A 24,209-nucleotide genomic window follows, 5' to 3' on the forward strand; every position below is an offset into this window, starting at 1 on the left:
TACAGGGAAATTCTATACACCAATGGCAGAACCAGTAATGTCACATGAAGAGACTAATTTACCTACAATGTGTCTTGCTTGTCTACTGGAGCTAAACATTTTTAATTCTATCATGTGACACTATCCAAATGTGCTCTATACTTTTAATAAACTCTTAATTACAAACCTAATTTTTCCAGTATTAAAACTTACTAAGCTATTACCAAATGATAAAAAGATTCGGTGTTAAGGCAAATACTCTTAGTTTATTTTTCAAGGTAAAATACAACAGAAAAAGCCTATTCTGCAGTTTCCGAGGAGGCCAATTTTGTTCTGAAGACCTTCAAATTTTAAAAAGATTATCTCCAGGCTTGCATGAGCAGATGTTCTAAAATATCTGATTTTAAAAAGTTACCACTTTCAAAATTACAAACCTGTAAGAACTACCTCAGGAATCAGAGGGATACTTCTTTATGCACTACGATAATGCAGTGCTTACAGGGAGCTCAAACAGGGACTCTGCAACAGTCTAGAAGTGTGTGTGGGGGGAGAGATGGGAGCGAGGCTCAGGACGGAGGGGACACGGGTGTACCTATGGCTGATTCTTGTTGATATTTAACAGAAAACAATAAAATCCTGTAAAGCAGTTATCCTTCAATTAAAAAACATATTGAAAAAAAGACTTGGAAGAGGAAAAAAAAATGCAGTGCTTGCTTTAGAATATATATGAAGATACATTAAAATATATGCTTTTAAACCAAAAATCTCCAGCTATCACTTGTATTGCTCATGAAAACAGGAATGAATAAATGAATAAATATAAATCTCTTTTCAGTGACCTTCGATGAATATGACTAGAGTGGAGTTATGAAAAACATGGTCCTTTTATTTTTGCCTTGAGAGTTCATAAAGAGTTTTACAATTACTGTAATTATTAATTGTAAGGTTCCAAACAGTGTTTTTAAGTCTTTAAAACCTTTACAATCCCTTTGATGTATATTATGTATTAACATAGACAATACAGAAAATAGACAGTCGACTCTTCCCAGATGTAAGGAAAGAACTCCTGAAGTACAAAAAACTAATCCTGAGATGCTAAATTTAGTAGAGTAAACCCTTAGGATTCCCAGAGAGATTAATAAAAGTTTATTCATCTTATTTCTGAAAAAGAAAATGTTTTCACCCACTACAGGTATCCCCTGCTTTTCCAAAGTTCACTTTACACCGCTTCACTTTTATGAAAGACCTACGTTAGTATAGGCATACCTCAGAGATGTTGTGGGTTTGATTCTAGAACACCACAATAAAGCAAACTACACAAACCTCATGCGACGAGTTGACTCACTGGAAAAGACTCTGATGCTGGGAAAGGTTGGGGGCGGGAGGAGAAGGGGACGACGGAGAATGAGATGGCTGGATGGCATCACCGACTCTGTGGACATGAGTTTGAGTGTACTCCGGGAGTTGGTGATGGACAGGGAGGCCTGGCGTGCTGTGATTCATGGGGTCGCGGAGAGTCGGACACGACTGAGCGACTGAACTGAACTGAACTGAACTGAACACAAACCTCTGGTGTCCCAGTGCTTATGCTCACACACACTGTGGTCTATTAAGTGTATTACAGCGGTGTACCTAAAAACACAGTGTACATACCTTAATGAAAACTGATGCTGTTGGAAAATGGCATGACAGGGCTTGTGCAACACAGGGTTAGAAACAGACCCTCAACGTGTGAAAAGCACTAACAGAAGGAAATCCAAAGAGAATTTCTGCTTTTACAAAAGAGGCAAAAGCATTCAAGTTTTGCAGCAAAGCCAATATAGAAAAGTGGTCTCCCTGAACAACAAAAGTGGTGCCGTCAAGCTCCTTCCTTAGGAACTACACTCAGCATCTCTGCATCAAGCCATGGTAGCTGTGCACTGCAACTTTGAGCATCCATGCTTTGTCTCGATTTATTTTGTACATCTGTTCATAAGCTGTGTCCTACCTTAGGACAGTGGGGGAAACCTATAACTACTTATAACCAGCTGAAAACTGGCAAGCTTCCCAGCTGCTGTTTTATAAAAATATCCCTGTCAATATCATCGCAGCTTGTTCAAGTGACAGACCCAATATGTCACTGCTATTAAATCTTGGCCCCCCCCAGCTGGTTCCTACATAATGAAAGGCCACTTGGACTTAAAATCTGTGGAGGCCGGAGGGCGGAGCAGTCACTTCCACTGAGAACTAACCTGATGCTCACAACTAAGCCTCAATGTTATTACAAACTGACCTGACAATTACAGCTAAACCATTCTGTCCTGTTGGACAATCTCACTAAACATCTATTAAATTAAGTCATTCTGAGGTCATGATGAGGTGAGACAAAAATAAGGTCCTGCATAAATCACAAAATACCAAACGTCTCTCTTATGCGAAAAGAATGACAGCCCTCATGTCCTTAAACCCTCGTCCCAATGATCCAGTCCAAAGCCTGTAATATAACCTTTATAAGATCCTCTTACTGAGACACCTCAAATTCCCTAAGGCCTATGTTCTTTGCTGTGCTCAGTAATAAATACAACTTGTTAAACTACAAACTGGTGGTCTCTGACTGCAGGTATACTTGTCAATACTAACTGCAGAATAAAATCAGACTAGGTCTTCTAGGGTTACAAAATGACTCTCAAACATGGCTTATTAATACTCATTTCATTATTCATAAGGAAGGCCACTTTGGATGATTTTGGTGTAAGATTTCTTCCATTTTGGTTTTAATGTCAAAACCATGATAAAATGTGTCGAACAATTCAGATAAAAAGCATTACTGCCAGTCATACTGAGAAGGCATAGGAGAAACCTGTCTAGCCAAGCTGATTAGGAGAATAAGCAGGAGTTTATCAAGAGTCATTTCAAGTGGAGGCATGCACAAGTGTCTGGGTACATCCAGATTCAAAAGCAGTTTAAAACCAAGGATCCCATGGAAATACACAGCAATAATAAAACCAAAGGTATATATAAGGAAAAGGTGAAAGAAAATAACTCTTGCTTGCTTTTTTTTAAACAACAGTGCTCATCATAACTACTGGAAAAACCTAGATAACAGGTTAGCTATAAGAAGAAAAAGAAGATTTTTAATATGTACTTTCTCACTGAAAGATTTTTTTAAATGTGTGAAAAACTCTCACTTCACAGCTGAATGTTATTTTCATAAGAATTAATCTTCCAACTTAGAACAAACAAGTTTCTACAATAGAAACAAATCTACCACAGACACTAAAATGAGGATTCTGTCAAAAAATATTTTAAAGTTAATCTATTCATAACTATATGTTTAACACAAAAGTTAAAAACTATTAAGTCTTGAAAAACCTGAGGATAATAATAATAAAAAAGAAGTTTCTGGACCAAAGAAAAAAACAGAAAATATCTTTTAATTTGTCAACTATAAAATCTGCTTTTCAAAAAAAAAAAAAAAAGCCCTATATAATGAAACAAACAAAAAAATCACCCATTACTTACTTTCCACATAAAACTGGAAGATTGCCATGTCTAGGGTTGGGGACAGAGGGGAATGCATGCAGTTCCCAGGTGTCTACTGTGTCCTCCCTGGCCACAGAATACATGCCAGGAACTTCAGTCTTGAGGTCTCAAACATGGAAGTCGCTGTCTGCAAAGGCACATCGTTCCTTAGGAACGTGCACTGTGTGGGCATTCTGGTTGAGAAGAAACACTTTCACCACCACTGCGTCTATCCGCGTGCTACACGCGTTACCATCTGATTCCCCTTGTCAGATTCACTTTTTGCAGGCCATGAAAACCCAGTTACTAAACAAGCAGGACAAGCAATGATTTACACTTATCTGAGGGGGTCATGCAGTTAAAAACCACAACTTCTATGTATCAATAAAAAGTGTTCAAAAGCATGTAATGCCAGTGTAACTTAGAGTAGGAAAAGGAAGCTTGTGGTCTCCCTTGAGTCCACATGGTAAATGAGTCCACAATGTTTAGAGAATATTGGTAAATACTCATGTTACATTTTATTTATTTTTATATCCTTTCACTAACATTTGTACCAGAGTATTAGAAGTAATCCAAGAAGGCTGACTGTTCTGCCAAATCCAACCTTCTCTGTAAATCTCTTCTAAATTTAACTCTTTCAAGCAATGTGAATTAATGACCCATTGGATTTTAACATATTTATTCACATGTGACTGTAAAATAATGATGAAGGAAACATCACAATACTGACTACTATTCTTTTTACAGTCTAGACCTTAACTACAGTGCCAAGCCTTGTCCCTTTCAATCATCGCAGTCCTTGGTGAGCTTCCACCAGGACTGAAACTCTCCTCTAACACAGTGAGTCTTTTAATACCCATCATGCCACAGGCTTCAATCTCTAATATCCAATTCCCAAAATCAGAACTGTGTCATCATCTTATTTCCTCATGGTGGGAGGACAGAAAATTTTCCTTTTTAAAAATATGGTCCAAAATATAAAGGAAAAAACTAAAAACACTTAATTGAAAAGGTTATTTACAACAACATCTATGTAACATTTAATGATGTTTTTGCTAGAATTGAATAAACCAAATAACTTGCCTAACATATACTCTTGAATGTTTGTTTTAATAAACCTTTTATTTTTACCCAGAACATCCTTGGTGATTTATATTTGTATGATATATTAAAACATTAAATCTGTAAAACTAGAAATATCCTCAAAAATTAGATTGACAAGCCACTTGGAAACTATGTAAATCAAAGTTCCATAAATCTCTGAGAACTAAATAAAATGACCTGATTTGACCATTACAAAAAATATGCAAAATATTAAAAACACCAAAGTTTTGGTTGAAGTATTTAAAAACATTCAGGGCCTACTATCCAGCATTAGTCGCTCAGTCATGTCTGACTTGTTGCAACCCATGCACTGTAGCCTAACAGACTCCTTGTTCCATCGGATTTTCCAGGCAAGAATACTGGAATGGGCTGCCATTCCCTTCTTCAGGGGATCTTCCCAAACCAGGGATCAAATCAAACTCCCCCATGGCAGACAGACTCTTTCCCATCTGAGTCACTAGGGAAGGCCGAAACTACAGGCATTAGCTGGGAGAGAACACTACAGGGCCTACAGAGAGCATTACAAGTGAGCATTGTACTATGCGACCTCGAGAGAAGCAGGCTTTACACTCATAAATCATGGAACTTACAATGCTCTTTAACTTCTAATATGTCCTATAACATCATCCTGTTTGCTCACTTTATCAGCTGGGCCCATATCTGCTCCACATTATGTAAAGATTTAGTTCCTACCCAGCAAATAAGCCTTACCCCAGCCAGTCTGTTGTCACCTGCCAAGTTGGATGGGACAGGGAGAGAGCATGATCAGGAAGCCCAAACAGACGATACTAGATTTCTGTGTTTAAGTCTTGTCTACTGTGAAAAAAAATATGTGGAATATTCTTTCCCCAAGACTTCTAACTTACTGCTGGTCACATTATTCATCAAAGATGACCAAAAAAGGACATTTTACTAGGGCTATCACTAGCTCGCCCAACTTTATTACGTTGCTAAATGGAGTCTGAAGTTTAAAATTGTGATCAATTTGGTCATTACGTAAAATACCTGTTCTTTCCTCAGAGAAAAATAAATGCTGTCTTGATGAAGCTGTCTAGACACCAATTACCGCAGTCTACTGCAATGTGATAAACTGTGAAGACTGAATAACTTCAGTTATTTTTCAGTTATTCAGCACTCTGAATTGGTTCACCATGGGACTAGGCCGATTTACAAAACATCTGAAAAAATAAAAGAACTAGGGAAATGTTGAAAATGAGGCTTAAGTGTCAAGATCATGCCATGTATCCGCAGAAGAATCAAGCACAGAATCTTGAACAGTGGGTAGTCATTAGACATTCAGTTCATCTAACAAAACAGAACCTTGAAGTGTTTCCATGTGTTCGTGCTCAGTTGCATCTGACTCTTTGTGATGCCACAGACTGTGCCTCACCAGGCTCCTCTGTCCATGGGATTCTTCTGGAAATAATACTGAAGTGGGAAGATCTCCTCCAGGGGATCTTCCTTGACCCAGGGATTGAACCTGAGTCTTCTGTGTCTCCTTCAATGGCAGGCAGATTCTTTACCATTGAGCCCCCTGGGAATCCCTTAAATGTTTCCATATGAGATCCTAAAAAACCCAGTTCTAAGTGCTGACTTTTTTATACCCGAAAACATTAGAAAATCATGACAACTGTGTTTAAACAAGTACTCCTATTTACGGATGACCTGTAAATAAAACCTGTTCTACTGAAACACCAATGACAATGGTTGAAAAACATTTAACAAGAAAAGTAAAATACACTTCTGAAACAACCATTTTTGTCCTTAACTAGGCAGAGCTAGGGAAACAGGTTCTGAAATTAGCTCTGAAACTGACATACAGCATTCACTGAACACTTGTTATAGCACTAGTTAAGTGCTTCTTCTGCTAACCCATTTAATTCTCACAACTTAGTATAAGTCGGCACTATTATTAATCCCCATTATACACATGAGGACATACCAAAGCAATGTGATTCACACAGTTGCTAACAGCTAAAACGGTGACCAACATTCAGATTCCAGAGCCTGTGATTGTGGTAATACATAATACTATCTCTTTATAAACTAAGTTTTGTTATGTAACAGGAAACTAGTAAATGAAAAACTAGTAAAATCAGAAAAAGTAAACAGACATTTTCAAAAGAACAGACACAAATCAAGGAAAGGAAATTAAGAAAGCTGTACACAAGACAAGGTGAGATGACAGAAACTACAAATCGACAAAGTACAGTGGGGAAAAAGGAAAATAACTTAATGAAAATATCTTTGACAGCCTAAACTACTTAATAAAAGGCTTAGGTGGAAAAGAAGCATGAAGGAATCATTAGAATGCTGAAAATTTTGATCTAAGAGGTATGTTGTTGATCTAAGATGAATGTTTAAGTATGTAAAAATACCTCATTACTGTAAACTTAAGATCTGTATACTTTACTATATACACATATGTATAATGATTTAAGAGTATAAATACTTTTAAATATTTTTAAAAACATGAGGTGACTTTGAGGCTCTATTTACTACTTCAAACAATAGGATTAATTAAATGACCTACCGTCTTACCAAAAGTGTTTTCAGAGCAAAGTGGCAGCATCTCCTCATGAGATATACCCTACCCATTTTAACCCTTGATAATGAATGTATTCACATGTTTGACTTTCAGGCTTTTGGGTCTGCCTTAAAACAACAAACTACAGGAAACAGACAATCTAATCCAGGTTAATTATTTTAAAATAGAACCATCCACCCGAAAAGGCAATGCCTTCTAAAATCTCCCTAAGAGCTGGCAAAGCTAAACATGGCAAAATCTCAGCAAAGGAAAGCCTAAAAAAGGATAAAGGATAGCTCACATAATAGCCCATTATCTTATCTTTCTAAAAAAAAAAAAAATTCCATAATTAACTCCAAATATGAAGTCCCAGGGCTTCCCAGGTGACACTACTAGTAAAGAAACAGCCTGCCAATGCAGGAGATGTAAGAGATCCAAGTTCAATCCCTGGGGTTGGGACAATTCCCTGGAGGAGGGCATGGCAACCCACTCCAGTATACTTGCCTACAGAATTCTATGGACAGAGGGGCCTAGAGGGTTGTACAGGGTCCTTAGGGTTGCAAAGAGTTGGCTACTTCTGAAATGATTTAGCATAATGATGATGTCCTAATTTTCTCCCTATCTCCTTAATAGAGCTATATACAATAAATCCAATCCTACTCCCATACAAAAGCCTTTAAATATTTGAAGAAGACAAAAATTTTTCCTCAGATTCTCTTATCCAAGCTGAATACTAAACTTCCCTGTACTTTTCCTCATGATTTCGAGATTCTTCTCCATTCTAATCATCTCCCATAATAACTATGCCCCATCATTCTGAAGGACTTCACTGGTGACTCAGTCGTAAAATCTAACTACAAGCCTGCAATGCAGGAGACATGGGTTTGATTCCCATGGGTCAGGAAGATACCCTGAAGAAGGAAAGGGCAACTCACTTCAGTATTCTTGCCTGGGAAATCCCTTGGACAGAGAAGCCTGGTGGGTTCCAGTCCATGGGGTCACAAAAAAGTTGCACACGACTTAAGAGACTAAACACACACACATATCATTCTGAAACATCCATTTTTTACAAGTGAGGGATGGCATGACACCTCAAGAATTCACACTTATCAGCTAAAACCCATGGTTATTTTTATATGAACTCTCATATACCAATCTAGTAAACTCCAGAATTGAGATGGAAAACCTAAATACAGAACTTTACATTTATCTCTATTTAAAATTTTATACAATAATATTCTATTCACTAGCTTTAACACAACACTATCCTCTTGAATATGGTAAGAGTCAATGGATTCTCCCTAGATGAGAATTTCTGCTTATAGTTGTGAATCACCTGTTAACTTGCAAAAGCCATCTTTAATAAAAAGTATTAAACAGGACAGAGGCCAAGTAAAGGATCTTGCAGCACTTGCTGCATACGTGCCTCATAGAAAACAAACATCCAATGAACTTTTCTGGAAATACCAGTCAGTCATGCAGCTATAATGCCATGATCTACCATGACCTACAGATTAATTCAAAAGACTGACTATGGATTGAAACAATGCCTTTATCTCCCCCTCTGGTAATTCTATAAAACTAGGGTTGCTTTAGCATGTCCTATTTCTATTCCAAACCACTGGTTTTCAACGGAAACAGTAATGTCTCTTCATAAGCATTCTGTAGACTTTTCTTCTCAGAGTCTGTTTGGATGTGCACTAGTACCTTTTTTTAAAAAAAGTTTTATATGTATGGGTTATTATCAATAAATTTCATTTCAGAAGAGTAAAACTATTTATTTTTTAAAAGCAATTAGTGGGCTTTATAGGACTAAGACCAACTACTCTAACCTATGGTGACTCCTGGTATCACAAATTACTTTTGTTTTATGTAAGAAGTTTCTGTTGCAGATAAAATATTGAGCTCCCAGGTATGAAGTCTCTTGGACTCACCTTAGTACTCTTTAGGCTTCCCTAATAGCTCAGTTGGTAAAGAATCCACCTGCAATGCAGGAGACCCTGGTTCAATTCCTGGGTCGGGAAGATCCGCTGGTTAAGGGACAGACTACCCACTCCAGTATTTTTGAGCTTCCCTTGTCGCTCAGCTGGTAAAGAATCCACCTGCAATGTGGGAAACTTGGGTTCGATCCTTGGGTTGGGAGGATCCCCTGGAGAAGCGAAAGGCTACCCACTCCAGTATGCTGGCCTAGAGAATTCCAAGGACTGTATAGTCCACAGGGTAGCAAAGAGTTGGACACGACTAAGCACCTTGCACTTTAGTACTCTTTGGTCTGCATTCATCTTGATTTCCCTCAGTACTTCCCGTTTTAACGTAGCAGAATACTTATGATTTAAACAGCAGCAACTCAGCCACTTTTAAAGTTATATAACCTAAATTGGATCTCTACACGATATCTGTACCTTTGCCTGTTCAGAACTACAAAGGGGCATGCACAGTCAGGACAAGGCTATCATACAGCAGCACATTGGGCTGCACACCGGTAGAGAAGCTCTACCAATCCCTGTTCAAAGGACCTTGTGGTGGCTGGGCCCTTCTTGGGGTTCCCTAGAAACCAATTCAGTAGTTAAAAACATCAAATTAAAGTAGATACACTTCACTGGGATAATGCAAGTAATGTGACATTCTAAAACCAGGCTAAGACGGTAAAGTTCTCTCAGAGAGAACTATATTAAAATATATTCACTGGAAAAGAAAAAAAAAAAAAAGAAGCCTCAGCAGATTGAATCATAATAGTGTGTTTTGGACAAATTAAGACTATTTTATGACAATAAAAAAGGATAAATGACCAAGAAACTACCATTTCTTCCTTCAAATAGAAATTCTTAATCTCTTATAACTAAAGAGATCACAGCACTGTACGTGCTTCTTAGAAATTCTTAAGATCTGATATAAATCAAATTTTAAGATGGCTTTCAGTATATAATAAAAGTGAGTAAAGGAAGAAAGTGACTATGAAAAAAACAATATTTGTTTTGGTACTTAACCTCCTTCACTGGCAAACAACTTACTTGTGGTGATACCATATTTTAATTATACTATTTTTATTAAAGGATCTACCCACTGAAAATGAAGATGCCAAAAGCATATTATACCTTTACTTTTATCAGCTCTTTCCAATGTTCTGAATTTTAATTTTAATAAATATAAAAATCTTGATCAGCCGAGCTCTAGAGGGTAACTAATTCACTGGCAAACAGAAACTTAAGCCACACGCAAACTGAAGCAGACAATTACAGAATATTTACTAAATGCAAAGATAAAAACTGACTGCCTAGATGACAGTCAAAGTGATTTGTTGCTGTCAAAACTTTGGAATCTCTATACACAAAAGAATGTCTGGAAATTAAAATGCTGCTGCTGCTGCTAAGTCACTTCAGTCGTGTCCGACTCTGTGTGACCCCATAGACGGAAGCCCACCAGGCTCCCCCATCCCTGGGATTTTCCAGGCAAGAACACTGGAGTGGATTGCCATTTCCTTCTCCAATGTGTGAAAGTGAAAAGTGAAAGTGAAGTCGCTCAGTTGTGTCAGACCCTTAGCGACCCCACGGACTGGAAATTAAAATGTCTCTTAATTAAAACACAGAATGACTGTAACAGTGTGCAGCCCTGGCATCCCAAGAAAGCCAAGATCTATTTTCAACAAGTTTTTGGAACATATGTGCAATATTTTAAATAAGTACAGAGTTAGAACAAAGCTCAGTATAAAAACCTAAAATGACACTGTAAAACATGAATGGATCACAGTAAATGAATACTTCAGGATCCTACTATACTAATTTCTTCAAACAATTTGCTTTAGACACACATATTAAGTCTTCTTCCCTCTCATGATATACCCAGATAATTATTTACGTAGGAAAACATACCATGATCCAGTCTGTTCAGGGGAGCAGGGGGAAAAGAGCCTTCAATAAACACTTCCTCAACATAAGGAAACACAGGGAAAACAGGTTATCAACCAATATATTTATGGGCCCACGTGAGTGACTGGATGATTATATAAGATGTGCCCTAAGTTCTTTTAATATTAAAACATGCTATGTTAGTGAAAGGAGTTATTCTGCTACAGGCTATTTTAAAGGAAGCTGAGTATTTGCTTTTCATCTTGGGGAGAACACAAAGGATTCTGTGGAATGTCTTGTGCAAATACATAAAGTTCCCTTAATCGCAAACTTCATGGTTTGCCAATCTGAAATAAAACATTACCAATAAAAAAGCATCAGAGACTTTTTTGAACACTCACGACTTTGTAAATATGTCTTCACACAGTTCAGAAACACACTGCTAAACCAAAAGATCTTCACAGAGGGGCTTATCTCATTAAAGAACCACAGTCACATGCAGTCAGGCAGAGATACACAGAGACTTATCAAAAATACTAACAGTACTATTTTTTTATGCTATGTATACTCAGGGGTTCATTTCCTCTCCATGAAAGGTGTTTTTTAAAACTGAAAACAGATCTTACCTCCTGAGTAAGTCTAACTCCTTATGTCCATGTTTATTTATTTTACCCAGTATATAGCTTGTAACTCATTTGCAGTTTGAACTATTCATTGTGATTGAAAACTTATACCCTATATGGACAGCTTTAAAGTAGAATGGCAAAACAAAACTGAGAATCTATAGTTCTCTCTGCCCAATACTTCTCTTCTTTCCCTGCAGAAACCTTTATTCTACAATTCGATCTCACAGCTCAGGAAGACATTATTATATCCATGCTGATGATACTTTTAAAACATAAAATAGGCAGTTTAACATAACGCTTCAGAGAATGAACCCTAGAGTTGAGATAAGAGGGGTTCAAATCTGAGCCTCACCTCTTCCAAGTTACATGACCATGGGGAAGTTCACTTTTTTCTAAAACGTGGAATAAACTATATTTATCTCATAGAGGTATTGGTAAGATTAAATGAACTACTTAGAATAAGTAATGTGTCAGTTACTGTTGCTAAAATCAAGACGGTAAAACAATTCACACTAAAGCTAGTGAATTGGATTCTTCTATAGTATATATTATGCTGGCAGACTACAGTCCATGGGGTCACAAAGAGTCAGACACAACTAAGCACAAAAAAATAAAATTTAGCTTCTCATTAAAATTAACTATTCTTATTGATTCTGTATCTCCAATCTTTATCATTTTCATTTTAGTCACAAATGATCTGTTTCTAACTTTATACTGATAAAAGCACACTTCTAAGACTCTCATTGACTCTTTCCCCCAATACCCAACATTTTAAGTTTGTGAAAACAAACTTTAAGAAGCATGAGGGTAGAAGACATAATACTTTATTTTTTAAAAATGTGTTCTACCTATGATAGCATGAATACAATATATGCTCACTAATAAATAGATTTTAATGCCTCTATTTCACTTGAAGTCAAGTGCATAAATACCTTAGAGGCTCATTTAGACACATATTCTTGGTGCTTAAGGGTTATTTTAATCCCAGTCCCTAAATTGAGTGCTGTAATTCATACTAGAAAAGAAAGATAAATGTGTGTAAATTATGCTGATTTGCATATGCTTTGGAAATGGGTGGGCACGCACATGGTATTTCTCAATGCTGCAATATATTCAACTTCACAAGTGTTTCCTTTTCCCATCTATGAAACAAATATGACAACCTCAAAGTAGCAAATCTGACAACAGATCGATGCTCATTTAAACATTAAAAATACTGATTATTTTCTCTTGTGTAACATCTTCTTTTTCCAAGAAGCTTAAGAACAATCTCAGTAAGGACATGCACTAAAAAGGAACTGTAAATTCTGTACTCAAAAGTGCCATATAATGGCCTCTGCCACACACAGGGACCCTGTAAGCTTACAGCTACAAGACATTAGGAAGATAGGAGAGCTGTCCTCAAGCACCTGAAGGGCTGCCATGTAGAAGAGCTCAGATTTAATTTTTTGTGTACCAGAGGGCAGGACAAGTTATAAGAAAGTAGGCTTCTGATTTAAAGAGAGAACTTTCTGAAAACTAGAGCTATATAAAACTGAACCTCTTTTGAGAGGTTCATGTGAGGTAGTGAATATTGTATGGGTTTCTCTGGTGGCTCAGTGGTAAAGAATCCACCTACCAATGCAAGACAGTCGGGTTCAATACCTAGGTCAGGAAGATCCTCTGGAGGAGGAAATGGCTACCCACTCCAGTAATCTTGCATGAGAAATCCCATCAGCAAAGGAGCCTGGTGAGCATAGGGTCGCAAAGAGTCAGACACAACTGAGCAACTAACCACGCACACATAGTAAATACTGCATCACTAAAAATGTTTTTTGAGTAGAAAAATGGTTTGGGGGAATGATGTAGGAAAGTATTCAATAAACAGTTGGACTATGTGCTCACAAACATCCCCTTCAATCAGAATGTTGTTGGATTTTCTTAACTTAATCCCAAGTGATAGTCTGATGCACAACACTAACATGCCACAGAAGTGTGCTTACCTGCCTGACGTCACAGAGCCTATCGTACCTTAATAAAGGGCAAGAGACATTTTAAAAGCCTCCTATTTGCTTAACTTTGGGATTCAATTCTCTATGAATAGAACTAAATTAAATTCACTTCATTTTTTAAGAATTTCACCTCATCCCTTGAGACAACTTGAGTTCCATAATCCCCTGATCCCCAACCCACCAAGTGAATAGGAAAATTATGACAACAGTGGTTTCGTTACTTTATAATCATGTCTAAAATTCAGAAAATTTAGAAAAATGAGGAATGATAGTTTTCTGTCAGATAATTAGAACCTAAATAAAAACCCATCCACTACACCAGATCCACTATCAGAAGTACTACATAGGTGGTTTAATTAACTTGGTTGACTGTATTTCTATTTCTCATGTACTCACTAAGGTACTTAAGAAAAAAGTCATGACCATAAAGAAAATATAACACTGTTTACAGGAAGACAACAGCATGAGTAAGCTAGAATACAGATCCTAAAAGGGCATGGAGGTTCACTGCATTTTTGTGCATTTTTAAATATTCATAGTAAAAACTTAAAAGAATACCCACATAAAATATAAAATTCAACTCTCAATTAATACAGACATGATACTGGTGTGTTTTTTAAGTTATATGAAGAACAGGTAATGATTCAGCAGTCACGTAATTTTATCCAAATTCACCTGGACTCAAATTTGAAAATATTTAACTGCTAATTAATACCTAACTTACACTCTAAATCTCAGAAGAATCAAGTTCTTAAGCACTGTTTAGAAACAGTTTCATTAATAATACTGAGTAACACTTCATTGGCACTTGGGGTTAAAAACACTATCTTGTATTAGTTTTTCTTCTTTATTTAATACAAGATGCATAGTGGTATTATATCAGACTTCATGGTTATTACAGTCTAGGCCAGTGTAAAATTAACGGTTTTGATCCTTTAGAATTACATCAATATATAAAATTATTTGGTCTCCTCTATATTTCTTAGGATTTTCAAAGTCTAGAAAAAGCTACCATTGTTTAACAGCTAAGACTTCTCATAGTAGAATTAGGATAGGTGTCAAGTGATAGGATGCTAATCCTGGCTCTGAACTTATTTTACCTTGACTGTTCACTTAATCTCCTGGGTCTTGGTGCTCATCCATAAAATAGCGCAGATTAGATGATTTCAAAGGCTCCTTCTAGTTTCTGAAGTTGTCAATATTATGATCTCATCATGAGTATACCCCTTCAATAGGACAGGTACGATATCCTTATGCTAGCTATCACAATACATTACTGTGGATAAAACCCACAAAATGTGCAAAGCCAAGAATGTTTAAAAATTGTGATTAAAAAAATACACTGGCTTGAAATATGGGTTAAATATCAAGAACACTAAACTTCTTGTCTAGAAAGCATCAGCTCTATATGCTGTAAATAAAACTCTGAAAAGGTGTGAGAAACAAGTCAAGCAAGATAACTCACTTTACCAACTCTTGAACAAAAAAGGGCAATCTCTGAATCGTAATTTCTTGACACCCAATGTCTGTGGCACCCATTCTCTCACTATGCATGTGCGTGTCAGAGGAAGATGATACTTTTATGGCAGAATGGAGTCAAGAGTATGGAAGACAATGTACTCTTTGTTAATACCCGAGAACACTACCTTCCTAGTTAATAATAAACTGAGATGGACGTAAATGTTTTTTGTGTCAAAATTTATATTGAATATATAAAACACACAGTTAATTCCTTAACTCTAACACTATTAAATTCACATCAATAGTGCTGATGTACTACTGTGAGTTATTTCAACAGCCCCACCTTAGAAAATTAAGTTAATCCAAGTGAAAATATGGATTTCTTTTCTAGGATAGAGTAATTCACAGATGTTAGTTTATAACTATGAAACCAATAAAAGTAAATAAAAATCCCTCCAATACTTAGTAACAAGTGGGCCATGTAGTATAAATGTGGTATACTGAAAAACCACCTCCTTTCAGAAATACCAATATTAAGAAGTGTAGCTACTGAGACTTTGGTTAATGCCTATTGAAAAAAGGAATGTCAGAAGAATTTGAGTTACATAAATAAAATTACAGTGTCAATATGTTGGAGAAAGCCAACCTGGGTACAAGGCAGGAAAAGGAATATAGCCCTAACAAATGCGTATGTGTTTAATTTATAGCTCAAAATATTAATAGTAAAAATAGACAAAAAGTGATTGTGAACCAGAAAGAGTTCAGGTTTCTTTAAAGAGCCTGGTTGAGATGGCGTGTATGTAAAACAACTGAATGAAGATGTAAGCTGGTATTGTGGTACTGTGATGATTTAAACCACAGATGCCTTCCCTATTTAAATATTCCAATCAGTACTGTTAGTACACGTACCTCGGAGAATTCTTTCCTCATGGCAACGAAGAAAGTCCCAGATTCTAACAGTGCCGTCATCAGAGCATGTAGCAAATTTATTATCCGTGGGTGAGAAACTGTTACATGAAGACACACAGCAGGGGAAAGAAGTCAGCATTTAACAGATTATCTGCGCTTCTCAGACAGGGAAAAATAAAACACTGTGCTGCGTTATAAACAGGAGAGGGAAGTATCCAACAGTGAAGAGCCCTTAAAGAGAGTGTTGTCAGCTAACAAACGTATCTCAACAAAAGAATAATTCAGAGTAGTTGCTTCGTAGTTTTCAATCATCAATATTCAGAGAACTTAATGAGGATATTATTAGTACTAATGCTATCCAGACTCTCCACAGTAAAGTATTTCCTATGGTATCAACAGAAAACATAGAGCTGATTAAGTATAGAACTAAACAAACTCTTTGCAATATTCCTGTAAAGTCTTTTAAAATCACATAGGAATACTGCTCAAAGAAAACGAGCATCAGCTTCTGCTTTGAACTTCATATTATGATAAGCTGAAAAGTTTCAGGCAGGCTGTTTTAAGACTAGTTGTTAAAATATTCCTTCATATGATGTTTCTCACTTATGTAAAGGGTTTGTGGAAAATGTTCACACCTTCTTTCAGGCAAGTTATCCCATAAATGTTACACTTTTTGAAGAAAACTAACATGGGGACATTCCGACTGTTTAAAGCCAAAGAATATGCTGCAAAGGAGGGATCCATTTCTCCCTCCCTGTAAAAGACCATCAAGTTTCTCATTTAACTCTAAGAACTCCCCTGAACTTCTGAACCTTATGCTTAAGAAAGGACCACTTTCGAAAACTCAATGTATAGTCAGGAGAATAAGGAACAGTCTTTGCAGATGTGTGTTTATCCAGTAAGTCGTTGTTAAGATTCTGAAAGTAGAAACAAGTGACTACAGTGGATGATGTTTCTGTAAAGATGTCAGCCTCCTCCCTCGTGTGGGTGGCACAACCAGAAAGAATGCTGCTTGGCTTTCTTCGGAAGCTGCAGCATTTCTTCAAGCTTGTTTCTGAAACTTTTTCTTTTCCATTTCTACTATACATATCTCACTGATATGTAAAAGTATACAACTTAATGAAAATATTTTAAACTCCCACTTATCATACATTTGCATTACTGATGTCGTCAACAGTGAATCAGAAGGAAAGTCCTACAGTCTTCTTGACAATGGTCTGCTTACAGCTTCAAAGCTTGAAAGAACCCGCTCATTAATCCATTAACGTTTGCCAACCCAGAGTTACTTGGAGTTTTTAGCCCTACTATACTTTCCTTTTGAAGTCGTGGCATAACCAAGCCAACCAGGTCTTCACTTAAGCCTTTTTTTTTTCTTGTATTTTGTGAGAGCTCTGAAGGTGTTTTCTGTAGGCTTTAGATTTTATTCAGTTGTATAATTAAAGACTGAATTCTTTATTTGGAATGAAATATTCTTGTCTTACATAGTAGGTAATAAAAATGAATAACGTATACACATTATTAACCATAAATGAAAAGAGAAAACCAGTGCAAAATGCGGCAGACAATACATCTCTAACATATTGCAAAGGCTCATATTGGGACAACACTACTTCAGAAAAGTGCCAGCAAAATGGTGAATGTGTGAAAACAAAGAAAAATATTGTGTTTATATGGTGCAAAAGGTTTCCCAGAATCTGACAGAACCCATGCATCTCTGCACCCAGAATACACTGAGAGAATAATTTAACCATGACAATAGGGACTACAGAAAATGGTATATTGTGTATAAACCTGGCCTCTCTAATCGCCTCCTTATGTGCCTGGAACATCTTGACGTTGTTCATGTTCGACTGCCAATATTTCACATAACCGCCGTGGTCTGCTGTCAACATCCACATGTCATTATGTGACCAGGTCATGGCTCTCACTGGGCTATCATGAGCCTGTAAAAACAGAGAACAGTTATAAACATCGTATCAAAGACTATACGAAGGAAGGTAATGATCTGTCCAATCGTAAGTTTTAAAATGCCATTAACACAGAATGATGCTACCATCTGATGATTACTGTTACCTGTAATATTGTTTCAAAATTGAAAGTGAGTCCATTCCACAAGGTGAACTCCCCACTAGAAGCTCCAGTGACCAACCTTCTTCCTTCTGGAGTCCACTGGGAAAGAAAAAAGGACATTATACAAGGTCACAAATCCACAACCTTAATTAATTTTTAAAACACACAGAAAGGCTATAAAATATCCAACACCTGACATTAAGTGGACAATACTTACACTTCAGAATATGGCTCAGATTTATAAGCAAATACGTAGCCAGAAAAGAAATTAACACAGTTCAAGGAAAGCTCTAGCACTTAGCTCATTAAGTAAATTAAAAAGAGTAAGTGCATTACAATTACCTGTTAAGTTACACACACCTAGGCACCCTAAAGAGCATTTCAAAACAGAATATCTAAAGATCTACTTTTTCTAGAATACACGGAAGATCAACATATTAATAAATAAGATCGTCAGTCACCAGGAAAACTCAGAGACTGAATGAGTGAAAGATCTGGTTTATTACAGCTGCCAGTGGACCATTCAGGCAGAAGAGTTACCAGCGTTTTATGAAAATAACAAAACAAAATAGTATAACGTAAATATCAATTTAAGGAAATCAAGGCTATCAAATTTTTCCTGGAAACTAAATGTACAATACATATAAAGTTCTTCATTCACAATATCAAGCAGTGACAAGTCTCATGCTAATCTAGTCTCAAACAAAAAAAAAGCAATACAACAGAGGCATGACTAACAGTACCCCAGTACTTCAACGCCATAATCTGCATTCTGAAGGAATCTGTGGCATATGTTTATCAACTCAAAACGTAACGTACTTTTTCTTTTATTTTCAAGTTTCTATGACAGATTACACATGTTTTCCACAAGAAATATCAATACAACAATCCTACTTTCCCCTGTAAAAAGTGTGACACAGGGCTGAAAAATACAAGGGTGCTTACAGGATGAGACATACGAAATCAAGTTTACTTGGAAAATTACACAGATACACATGATAAGCCAGCCTTTTACTGCTTACCTGAAGATCACGATTTTGATGATCATTTTAAAAAACCCTTCTACTTTCCCAGTTTCTGTTATCTGCTATGGATCCCAACTCGGTAAAGACTAAAGGCAACCACACTGTAGACACAGGACCCACAGTCTTTATGTCTTTAACACCTGTAATCTGGACTTGTCTCCACTACGTGCAAATTTCCTAAGACCTTACAGCTTGATTCCCAAATGAGAAATTTACCCATCTAACAAGACTCAAGACATGGAATGCTCAGATTCTATTCACCTCAAAAAGGTTTTCTGTGTTATGCTAACAAATTAAAATTAGCTGCACATTGGACTGCAAGGAGATCCAACTAGTCCATTCTAAAGGAGATCAGTCCTGGGTGTTCACTGGAAGGACTGATGCTAAAGCTGAAACTCCAATCCTTTGGCCACCTCATGCGACAAGCTGACTCACTGGAAAAGACTCTGATGCTAGGAGGGATTGGGGGTGGGAGGAGACAGGGACGACAGAGAATGAGATTGCTGGATGGCATCACCGACTCTGTGGACATGAGTTTGAGTGAACTCCGGGAGTTAGTGATGGACAGGGAGGCCTGGCGTGCTGCGATTCATGGGGTCACAAAGAGTCGGACACGACTGAGCGACTGAACTGAACTGAACTGATACTCCTTTTACCAAATCCTCTATCATACAAAATTACACTACAAATTGGTTGGCTCTACTGATGCTAAAGCTGAAACTGCAATACTTTGTCCACCTCGTGCGATGAGTTGACTCACTGGAAAAGACTCTGATGCTGGGAAAGGGTGGGGGCCAGAGGAGAAGGGGACGACAGAGAATGAGATGGCTGGGTGGCATCACCGACTCTGTGGACACGAGTTTGAGTGAACTCCTGGAGTTGGTGATGGACAAGGAGGCCTGGCGTGCTGTGACTCATGGGGTCGCAAAGAGTCGGTCACGACTGAATGACTGAACTGAACTGAACTAACACAAAAGCCATTCAAATAATGTTCCTTTTCTATTGTTTTCTACTGTAATAGGCCTCTGAAACAAAGAGGAGGCCTGGATGACTGTCACATTTGTCTGGAGCTGAAACCAGCATCTCTTCCAGCCCTCTCAGTTCTCTGGGCTGTCTATCACACCTCTCTAATAAGAAGACCTGCTTATTTTGCTCATTTGCCACAAATGTCTTTCCTCTGTCCTATTATTTTTTCAATTCTTATTCGCTCAACTTTGACTATTAACTATCTTACGTTTCTGGACTTGATATACTCCTAACAAACAAGTACTTTCTTACTAGCAAAACACATACACAAAAAGATTATACTATTATCTGTAGGAATATTAGCTGGATGCCTGGGACACAGAGATGGGAAGACTTCTTTATCACAAACCCTTGAAATTTTAATAATTTGGACCATGTCAATGTACTGTTTATTTTAATATTATATTTTAAAAATTTTAGCGAAAATGTATTGAGTACCCACAATGTACCTTCACTGACGACAACTATGGTCTACCATTGAACTTCAGCTCTTCTTGGGTATTTCCCTTCCCAGTAACCCTAAGAGTTGTGATTCACCTTGAGGCGCTGTTTTCTAAATTGCAACAAAACATTTCTATTCAAGAGCAAGTCAGACACCTGCTGCAATATATATCCATGGCTAGCTCAGTGAGAATTCTACAGAAATTGCAACACAAGAGCAATCCAAAAGTACTACCTTACTAAACGTGGATATACTACATAAACTGGATATTCCATCATAAAAATAAAAGCAATATACTGATTTTTATCCCAGTTATATATTTTAAACAATGCTTCATTTTCTTTGTCCTATTAAATATATTTGCAGGCTAGTTTTTCAAAATTAAATTTTCCAAAAAGTATCAAACAGAATACTTACCCTGACAACAAATACTGGACACTTTACTTTATTCGTTGATGTTCGAACAAACTTTGTTGTTACTGCATTCATAGGATTATTCAACATCCCAATAGGTGGAACCAGCTACAAAAAAAGAAAATTAGATTTAAAGAGCTTCTGATCATGCACACGGTATAAACCAGGGACATGGTAAGGTAATCATTTCAACATTTAAAGACAAATTTAGGACCATACAGGACAGTATTGTAATATATTAGTCTATAGTAATCAAATGAAGAAAACTAAAGTACAGGAAAGTTAAATGCCTATTATTTATTACTAAATAAACAATAAAAGCAAGTGCCAGTTTTCCCAAATCACTTCTCAAAGTCAACACACTTGAACATATTCATAACAAGCAAGGTTAAAATTAACTTCTCTGTTACAAAGACTCTTAGGCAGTGCAACCTTTTGCTGAACATTGCTTTAAGCCCCAAATCAAAAGTTCGCCCATCATCAAAGAAAAATTTAAATGCAGGTTAAAAAAAAAAACATGGTTTATGCAGATACACTATCCTTTCAGGAATGTTTTAATTATAAAAAACAAAAATGTAAAAAGAAAAGTCCATGTTTACATGAGAGATCTCATAGTTCCTAAGTCCAAGCAAAGAGGATTTTATTAAGCTAATATGACATATCTTATACTTACATCATTATAATAACCTGCATCAGGCTGAATTGCTCGCATATCTCTCTGGTCTCTTTGCCATATTCTATTCTGTTAAAAATCAATCAATCAATCAATCAATATATAGTCTAATTATACTCAACTTGAAACTTAAGTAAATATTTACAAAATGTAAGCTGTCATCAAATGGGGAAAAAGAAAAAGAAAATTTTTTCACCACGTTCTAAAACATAGATAATAGTGTTTATCTTAAGAGATTTCCCCCTTTTCCTACTGACATTGCTTAGAATTTCCTCTCTTTGCTCATATTAAGCCCAACCAATCATCCAAGATGCTGCTGACCCCAACCCATTCTCACAGACAGACATTCCCAATTCCGTCAAATTCCTCAGCAAAAACAGTGCCTCTTATCCTGGTCTTGGCTTTCTCAACTCCTCCCAAACTCTCTTAGTCTAGTTTTTCAGCTGAAATATCTGACAAAACCTAAATCTATCTTTACCTCTGAATGAATATTTTTCTGCTAAGTCCCTGCAACACACTAATTATGCCCAACAGCCATATAGATCTTTTAGTAATTTGACTCAGGTAATGAAAAGTAGACAAATTTTCTTCATAAGAAGCAAAACAGACCAAAACCTGATTAAAGTGGAGATGGTAATAAAAAGCAAATCAGAGACTTAAAAAAGGTTAAGACAAATAAATAAAGAACTCACAGAGGAGATCTGTCAACCTGAGCCAGGCTTAGGTAGACCCCCTACTCTGCCTCCACATACCCTATCAGAGTTTCACCTGAGAAGACTGTAGCACATGCTCAACGGTCTAAGTAAACAGAGGCCCGTTCCTTGAGGGGCTTGGAGAGCCCCACATACTGGACATACACATCACTATTCTGAACACATGTTCTCGCAGAAATATCCTTATGTTGGTAATCTCTTAACATTTTACATACACTATAAGTTTTTTTACAACTGGAACAAAAGTACTCTCTTCTGATACATGTTGTGAACCTTTAGAACAAAGTGTGTTTTTAAACTAGAGTCTTTAAAATTTTTTGAGATTATGCATGCATTCAGAGGGGAAAAACAAAACAGCCAGTACTCTATTTAATTGAGGTGACTGGCCTCATTTGAAATGTTATTTCATCCTCCTAATGCAAAAAACACAGGTATACTCATTACCCTACATTTTAAAACTTTTCTTCTTTTTAAAAAACTGAAGTTTGGACATCTAAAGCACATTAACTGAACTTACCTCCAAATACTTAATTACAGATGGATTATAGTCTATGGTTTTTCGGTTTACTGCTTTTCTCATTCGTTTTCCATCAAAGGTGAGCTGCTGCATTGCTTGCTGCTGTGCAAAATCTGGTCGCTTATAAAACAGCTGTCGAGGTGCCTGGTGTTGGAACCTTGGCATATGGAAAAACCGAGGCGGAGAACCAATTTCTGTAGCCATGGCGATGTTTTCGTTCTACGACACCTGGGAAAGGAAAAAGTACTTTCACTACAAATATGTCAGCACTATAACACTACCAGAAAACATTTTCAAATGAACATTTTTTTACACTCCTGTACCTTTTTCTAATATGCATCATTTCTATCTTTTATTCAACCTATTTACAAAATGAACTATTTGACTTAATGGCAGAAACCAGTTATAACTGGAAAAAAGGTCAACTCACACATTAAGTGCTAATAAGTATTTGTTGTAGGGGTTTCCCTGGTGGTCCACTGGTTAAGAATCCACTTGCAATGCACAGCACACTGGTTCAATCCCTGGTCCAGGAAGATGTCATATACCATGGGACAACTAAGTCCGTTAGCCACAACTACTGAGCCCACCCTCCAGAGTCCAAGAACTGCAACTATGACTCCATGTGCTGCAATTACTGAAACCCACGCACCCTAGAGCCCGTGCTCTGCAATGAGAAGCCTGAGCACGGCAACTAGAATATCCCCTGCTTGCCCCAACTAGAGACAGCCCATGAAGAGCAATGAAGATCCAGCACAGCACCCCCAAAAAATAATAAATAATTTAATAAGTATTTGTTGTAAAATTTAGCCTGGTGGAAGGAAACATCTGTTTTTTAAGAGCTTGACGCAAGTGTATTTTGTACATGTGGGGTGGCTAAACTGCAGGGGGAAGGAAGGTAAAATCACTGAGAACTGCTCACATTTTTAAAATGAAATTTTCATCAGATGTTTGATGATAAAACAGATCATTTTAAGTTTATTGTAAGGCCCTCATTTTATACAACAGTCATTAAAAAGAACTTAAGCTTCATTTCTATCCTCTTAAATTTCTTAAGTAAAGTGAAGTCGCTCAGTCGTGTCCTACTCTTTGCTACCCCGTGGACTGTAGCCTACCAGGCTCCTCCGTCCATGGGATTCTCCAGGCAAGAATACTGGAGTGGGTTGCCATTTCCTTCTCCAGGGGATCTTCCCGACCCAGGGACAGAACCCAGATCTCCCGCACTGGAGGCAGATGCTTTAACCTCTGAGCCACCAGGGAAGCCCCTAAATTTCTTAGGATGAGTGTAAAAAGTAGAATAAACTATCTTATTTCATATAAATACTAAAAGTATGTCTATCTAATTTCAGGATCAAAGTAACAACCACAGAAACGAATTTCTCAGTA

At 37.0% G+C, this 24,209-nt stretch overlaps 1 protein-coding gene across 2 annotated transcripts in view; it reads right to left on the reverse strand.

The window, feature by feature from the left end:
• Positions 1-24,209, reverse strand: part of WDR33 (WD repeat domain 33) — a 118,232-nt gene that overhangs the window by 42,638 nt on the left and 51,385 nt on the right. For both annotated transcript variants that reach the window (XM_055398654.2, XM_055398653.2), the window contains exons 2-7: positions 22,824-23,051; positions 21,594-21,662; positions 20,924-21,028; positions 18,017-18,112; positions 17,735-17,886; positions 15,944-16,041 (exon numbers count right to left, since the gene is read on the reverse strand). In XM_055398654.2, coding sequence (XP_055254629.2) covers positions 15,944-16,041; positions 17,735-17,886; positions 18,017-18,112; positions 20,924-21,028; positions 21,594-21,662; positions 22,824-23,027 — 724 coding nt within the window. In that variant the 5' untranslated portion in view covers positions 23,028-23,051. The remainder of the gene's footprint in view (positions 1-15,943; positions 16,042-17,734; positions 17,887-18,016; positions 18,113-20,923; positions 21,029-21,593; positions 21,663-22,823; positions 23,052-24,209) is intronic.

This window comes from Moschus berezovskii, chromosome 2, assembly GCF_049115385.1.
Source record: "Moschus berezovskii isolate FMDL1 chromosome 2, NW_MosBer_1.0, whole genome shotgun sequence".
NCBI lineage: Eukaryota > Metazoa > Chordata > Mammalia > Artiodactyla > Moschidae > Moschus > Moschus berezovskii.